At 33.7% G+C, this 7,437-nt stretch overlaps 2 protein-coding genes across 2 annotated transcripts; one reads left to right on the forward strand and one right to left on the reverse strand.

Annotated features, from left to right (window-relative positions):
- Positions 1-1,361: 1,361 nt before the first annotated feature.
- On the reverse strand, positions 1,362-3,045 carry LOC131661382 (chalcone synthase-like). The gene is made up of 2 exons (XM_058930909.1): positions 2,796-3,045; positions 1,362-2,663 (listed from the first exon to the last, which is right to left on the reverse strand). The coding sequence occupies exons 1-2, from the start codon at positions 2,971-2,973 to the stop codon at positions 1,666-1,668; spliced, it is 1,176 nt and encodes a 391-aa protein (XP_058786892.1). The 5' UTR covers positions 2,974-3,045; the 3' UTR covers positions 1,362-1,665.
- A 1,658-nt stretch (positions 3,046-4,703) lies between these two features.
- Positions 4,704-7,108, forward strand: LOC131658030 (uncharacterized). Its single transcript, XM_058927366.1, has 5 exons — positions 4,704-4,718; positions 4,886-5,258; positions 5,300-5,978; positions 6,076-6,226; positions 6,332-7,108. The coding sequence occupies exons 1-5, from the start codon at positions 4,704-4,706 to the stop codon at positions 7,106-7,108; spliced, it is 1,995 nt and encodes a 664-aa protein (XP_058783349.1).
- Positions 7,109-7,437: the final 329 nt, after the last annotated feature.

A 7,437-nucleotide genomic window follows, 5' to 3' on the forward strand; every position in this document is an offset into this window, starting at 1 on the left:
AGCAAAAGATTAATTTGACATTGACCACTACGTCACTAATCACAAACTCTTCATATGTGAATATACTATCATTTCTTGCTCTCCACAAAAACCATAAAGTTGCCATCCAGATTATGCATTATTTGTTCTTCTCTGTTTTGTCCTTCAACAAGTTGTAAAACTTCATAAAGTGGTCAATTGAATATACCCCAGTGATTCCTGCACTCTCAATCCACATATGAATTTGTTGCCAAACAGAAGTAAAAAATTTATAACGAAAAAGCAAGTGTAGCTGGTCTTTATCACTTCCTCGACATATCGAACACCAGTTTTCTTCAATATTTGTAAACAACTCCCACTCCATCGCCAAACATTTATTTTTTAGATTAGCTTAGAAAACAACTTCGGAGCTTGCATACGAATGATCCGAGGTGGATTGATCATCGTTCGGAGCTGACAAACCGTCAGATTTTTAGTTCATTCCTCTTCTTCTTTGTGTATTCTCTCTTAGTTGGGTTTTGTATATGTATTTACTTTGAACTCATGTATATTTGTCGCCCATGGGGTTATATTTAATCTGCTTTACAAATCTGTGTTTATTGTTGTCTTAGATTTTTGCTATGTGCTCAGGGTTTGAGTTGTTATAGAAATATATTGCTCGAATCCTTGTATGGGATGATTAACTATTAGTTTCTGGATTCTATAGATAGATTTAGAGCTAACAATCTTTATGGGTGTTGAAGCTTAATGCTTTCGTGCTAGTTGTGTCGGTTGAGAGATCGTCGGTACAAATGATATGGATGTCTGCTGTGTTGTTGAGGTTGGCTGAGAGATCAACGCCGAGATGATATAGTAGTTCTCTCTACTTTGAGTTAGAGATGACTTAGGGTTTGAGAGATGCTTGATGATATTGATGAGTATTGTAGGTTGAGTATAATCTGATATGGTTTAAGCAATTCTTTTTGTGTTGATGTTTACTTTTGTGCTTTTATGCTTTAAACAATTCAATCCAAACTCATAACTTTGGAAACTGTTAAATGGCAGTTTAATGCACTTGTCCCTGTGGAGACAATAATTTCTCGATAAATATTTCCAAAAATTTTGTTGCTTGCCGCTTTTCCACTCCAGCAAGTTGATATGATCATGGCGTTAGACACAGTTAAGTCAATCATAAATATTTGTTCTTTTATTTTTTTTCTTAACGTTTGTGTTATGCTTGTGGATTTATGAGGTGCCGAGATGATCTCATAAGTCTAGACCTATATTAACTTGTTTTTATATCTTGAAGAACATACTGGATTATAATATGATATGGTTTATAATATAATATGTTGAAGTACTTAAGTTGAATTAATTCTTTGAAAAGGAAGACAGATAAAAGGTATTGAAATAGCAAACATTTTTATTACAACACACACATCAATACACACATACAAATTAATCGAATTTACGGTTAAAGAGTAGAAAATTAATACAAATAGGAAAAGAAGACAACATTACTCACAATGCAACAACTATGAGGATTGTTAGCTTCTATAGATCTAATGAACCCTACAGGCATCACACCATGTGAACGGGATCCTAAAATGTCCTATAAGAAAGATAGGATTTTATTTTATTCTTTTATTCATTATTATCTCCATATCACCATATCATATATAGTAACGAGAGAGTGAGTGAGTGAGTCTATATGTTGGTAGCTGCGCTATGCAAAACAATGGTTTCCATGGTCAAGCCAGGACCAAATCCAAACAAAACACCCCATTTAAGTCCTTCACCGGTAGTCAACTTCCCTTCCTTCGTAGAACTTCTTCTCATCTCATCCAATATAAATAAAACACAAGCACTCGACATGTTTCCATACTCACTAAGAACATGTTTTGTCGCATTTAGTTTATCTGAATTCAACCCAACAGTTTTTTCAACCCTCTTCAATATTGCAGGACCACCAGGGTGTGCTACCCAAAACAATGAATTCCAATCACTTATTCCAAGTGGATGGAATGCTTCTTCTAGACTTTTCACTATATTCTCACCGATCAATTCTGGAACATTTTCTTTCAAATGAAATGTCAATCCCACTTCGCGCAAGTGTCCTTCAATCGCTCCTTCAGAATCTGGTAGAATCGTTTGGGATGCTGAAACAAGATAAAACAACGGTTTTTCAATTCTCTCATCAGGGTTTGATCCAACGATCACAGATGAAGCACCATCACCAAAGAGTGCTTGTCCAACTAAGGAATCCAAGTGATTTTCATTTGGACCACGAAAAGTAACAACGGTTAATTCAGAACAAACAACGAGGACACGTGCACCAATGTTGTTCTCAGCAAGATCTTTGGCAAGACGAAGAACAGTTCCACCAGCAAAACAACCTTGGTGATATAACATAAATCGTTTTGTGGATGGATTTAGGTTTAAGAGTTTGACGAGTTGATAATCAGCACCAGGCATGTCAACACCTGAAGTTGAACAAAATATGAGATGAGTTATCTCTGATTTTGGTCTTCCCCATTCTTTTAAGGCTTTTGATGCTGCTTTTTCTCCTAGCTTTGGTACTTCTTCAACTAAAATGTCCTGGCGTGCGTCCAGAGATGGTTTCTCATAACTTGATATGTTTGGATTTTCTTTCAACATTTCTTCTGTCAAGTGCATGTAACGTTTCTTTATCATTGACTTCTCACCTGTTCAAACCAAGAAAAATACATAAGTTGAAACGACATGCATATGCATGCATGTGTGTCTAGCATGAAAGATTACAAAAACAAAAACATATATATGCATGAAAGCATGCATTCATGTATATACGAGCTTACATATACGCGTCAATTTGTCCTTGAGTTGAGGCATGTGGTTGCTGTTGGTAACTCGGAAATAATAATCTGTGAAATCAGATTGGTAAATGCAATTTGGTGGAGTTGCGGTTCCAATAGCTAGAATGGTTGCAGTACCACGAGCTCTTTGGGAGTCTCTTATTTCATCTAAGTGTGCCATTTTGATTGGAAAAGAAAGGGTGTGAAGATTATTGAGAGAGTACTGGAAAATGCAATTGATGAAGTTATTGTTTGATTAGTATCATATTTATAGAGAAATAATATTGTCTAAATACGTTGTTACGTACTATAAGTCTTATAAGTGGTCAGTTAAGAATTTTCCCATCACGTGCTGCCAACTCATTATTGCCGTCTCAATTGAACCGATTCTTACGATTGAGACACCAATTTTCTCCAGTTCTATTGACAATTTAATTTTGTTATTGAAAAGTAGTATAAAAGTAACATTTTAAAATATTTTTATAATTATTTCCTATATTAATGATAACTATTTTCTATACTAATTTTTCTTTTAAAAACAATACAAAAGGATAGTGCACTAAAAGAAAAAAGTTGAAACAATTTATTATTTTCAAATGCTAATAATGATGGAGTGTTAAGTTTTGGGATTGCAATTATAGGCAGATAGACAACAGAGCTCTTTTTTTTTTTTTGGTTTTTTTAACCTTTGGTTTCGAATTATATTACCTTTGGGTTTTGTTTCAAAAGTGTTCAAAAGATTCGAATTTTATTATCTTTGGTTTTATTATTTTTGATATATTTTTTTGGATCTCTCATGATTATATTTCTCTCACATTTAAATCTATCTTCAAAATATAAAAGTTTCAAAGTAAAAAACAGTAAAGGTAGGGAGTCTTTTTCCAAATTAGTAAAGTTTTGACTTTTTTTTTTCAAATCCTTTTGTATAATTGTCTGTATGCAATATATATAGGAAATATGTGTACGGTTGTGATCAGAATTTTAAAAATCAGACCGATCTTTAGATCGGTGAGGGTACTTAGTCAATAGACCAATGGTCGAATTGAAAAATTATATATTTAATAAACCAGTCTCTATTGCAAAACTATATATTTATTAAATCAATCGAATCAAATGACTCGGTCTCTAAAAAATATCATGACACCTACAAAATTTTAAAATTTCAAAATATCATAATTTCACATATTTATTCTTTACATTCAAATTCAAAATATAATCATCACTCACAATAAAATAATATAAAATAGAAATTAAAATAAATTTTGAATTAGGTCTAATTGCAAACAGGGAAAAAGTTGTTCCAAATACATATTGAATAAAGTCTAATTATATTTTAATTTTAGCTTTTTTAAAAAAGTATAAAAACGGCGACGTTTTGTGTTGAAAAAAAAAGCATGCATTTGAACCGATGATTTTCTAAAGCCGTCGGTTTACCGGTTTTTTCTGGTTTTGACTGGTTCTCATCGATTCAACCCGATTCAACAATCAGACTAAACCGTTGACCCCTCCAATTCTCAATCCAATCGATTTGGTCCAATTTTTAAAACACACATTGTGATACTAATCTCATTTGGGATATGATTCGTAGCTTTGCATCCTATTTTATTGCACATAATTGGATAGAAATTATGCAAAACAAATACCTTCATGTCTGCTCATTCGATTTTTTCTCGAAACAAACTAAGGGAACCCTCAATTATGACTGCCATGTCATTTTTTATTTTTTATGGATTTTTGTACAATGAATTTAAACGAGAAGGAATGCTAATTGGCTTGCCCTAATCTACTATAATATTGAGCTATTGTAAATTTTATATATTTTATTTGTATTTGATGGGTTTTCTACACACTTTAAATTTCATTAATTTTTACTTGTAAAAAATGAAAATATCATTTAAACATTAATTTACGATGTTCATAAATACGGTTAACAATGTTTTTTAAAAATTTAAGATATGTTAATTCATAATAATTAAAAATATATTTATTTAAAAAAAATTACAACAAATATAATACTATGTTATTAATGAATTTCATCACCTTTTTTTATACAATCTAATGTTATTAAAGTTGTTACTCAATTCTTTTTGCAGGATTGGATATTGCCAAACTATCATTCCAACACTTTGATCCTTGTTCCTAAAACTAAAGATGCTAACACATTATGGCAGTATAGACCTATAGCTCTTGCCAACTTCAAGTATAAAATTATCTTCAAAATCTTAGCTGACAGGCTCAGCAGTATCCTTCCTACTCTTATCTCTAAGGAACAAAAAGGTTTTGTTTCAGGAAGAAACATTAAGGATGCCATCTGCCTTGCTTTTGAGGCTATCAATATTCTTCCTAACAAAAGCTTTAGTGGCAATGTTGCTTTAAAGATTGATATAGCTAAAGCCTTTGATACCCTTAGCTGGGAATTTCTGATTAATACAATTAAGGCATTTGGTTTTAATGATAAATTTTGTGGTTGGATTAAACTATTCTCTCTTCTGCTACTATGTTAGTAGGTATAAATGGTAAAGCTATAGGATATTTTAAATGCTCTAATGGAGTTAGACAAGGAGACCCTTTGTCTCCTCTTCTATTTTGTCTTGCTGAGGATGTGCTTAGCAGGGCAATTTCTAATCTTGTTTCCCCTAACCAAATGAACTTAATAAAGGCTAATAGGAAGTGTTTTGTTAATTCGCATACCCTATTTGATGATGACATAATGATTTTTTGTAGGGGTGATATCAAGTCTCTTAAAGTTATCTCTAATCTTCTTAAGGATTATGCTAGCTGCTCAGGGCAATTCTGTAACTACAGCAAATCATTGATTTATGTTGGGGGAATGTCTTTCAATAGACATTGCAGCCTTGCTGAAATTATAGGATTCACTAAAGCCAAGCCTCCTTTTATGTATCTTGGGGTTCCTTTGTTTGTTGGTAAACCTAAGGCTTGTCATTTTTTTCATGTTGCAGATAACATCAGGGTGAAGCTGGCCTCTTGGAAAGCTAAGCTTTTGTCAATAGCTGGTAGAATGCAACTGGTTAAAACTGTTACTTTCAGTATGATGATCCACAACATGTCTATATACAACTGGCCAGCCAGTATAATCAAAAAAGGTGGAGGTTTAGATGAGAAACTTCATCTGGAGTGGATGCATAGACAACAAAAAGCTCATAACTGTAGCTTGGAAAGATTGCTGTAAAAGATTGGATGAAGGAGGTCTTGGAATTTTATCTCTCAAAGCATTCAATTCGGCAACTAATACTCATCTTTACTAGAAATTTCTAAACAATAGTCAACATTGGTCTAAGCTTCTTAGTGAAAGGGTGAGAAGAAATGGAAAATTCATCAAATACTCTATAAAGTCTTCTATATGGAGTGGCATAAGGGAAGCCTATGATTTGGTTAGTGAGAACTACATTTTGATTGTTGGTAATGGCAACAAGGTAAATTTTTGGTTAGAAAATTGGCTAGGAGAACCTCTTGCTGTCACCTTCAATGTTCCTGACAGATTTCATAATAATTTGAAAACCATGGTTAGTGATTGGTAGACTCCTTATGGATGGTCTATTAAGGATAACTTGCAAATGGCCTTTCCCAGTCTGCTGAGCAAAATTTCTATTGTTAGCATACCTGACTTTAATGTGGAAGACTCTTTGGTTTGGAAATACTCTACACATGGTGACCTAAGTTTCCAAACAGCCTACAATACTATTATCAAACCTTCTCTTTCAAAATTATGGTCCATCTTTCTTGGGGATAAGGATTCTCCCCCTTCTCACTCTATGGTAGTTTGGAGATACATCCATCACAAAATACCTACAGATGACAACTATTCCATTAGAGGATTCAATTTACCATCTATGTGTTCTCTATGCAATTCTCAATCTGAAACAATGGATCATCTCTTCTTTGGCTGCTCTTTTGTCACCAAGCTTTGGCACTGGCTGGAATCTAAATGTGACATTAATTTCAAAATTCTTTGTTTTAATAATTTCTTGAAGTTGATTAATATTTCTTGGTCTGCACAAGCCTTGGTTGTCATCAAAGTGAGCATTGTGGGAATCTTTCATCAAGTTTGGAAGGCTCGAAATAAGATCAGACAGGAACACCTGAATATTCCTTGGAATTCCTGTATTGCTTCTATTGCAGCCCAGGTTAAGATGGCTGGAAACTCTTCTTGCAGAAAATCAAACTCCACCATTCCTAATTTTACCATGCTAAAAAGATTTGATGTCACCTTGAACCCTTCTAAAACAGCTAGGTATGTGGATGTTATATGGACTCCTCCTTTGCAAGATTGGACTAATGTAATGTGGATGGTGTAGCTCGAGGATCTCCTCGAATTTCGGCCTGTGGAGGCATTTTTAGGGATTGTCATGCTAATCACATTCTCAATTTTTGTTGTTTCCTGGATAGTGAGCCTCCAGCTAATGCAGAGCTTCTGGAAGCTACGATTGCCATGGAAAAAGCTATGGAGCTGCAGATCAAATTATTTTGGTTGGAATCAGATTGTTCGCTTGTTGTTAATGCTTTATATAATCATGCTTTAGTCCCGTGGAATCTCCGATCTCGTTGGCTAGTTTGTTGGGCTTATATGATGAACATACAATTCAAATTACGCATATTTTTAGGGAGGTCAATTTTTGTGAGAATA

Source organism: Vicia villosa, linkage group LG3 (assembly GCF_029867415.1).
Source record: "Vicia villosa cultivar HV-30 ecotype Madison, WI linkage group LG3, Vvil1.0, whole genome shotgun sequence".
NCBI lineage: Eukaryota > Viridiplantae > Streptophyta > Magnoliopsida > Fabales > Fabaceae > Vicia > Vicia villosa.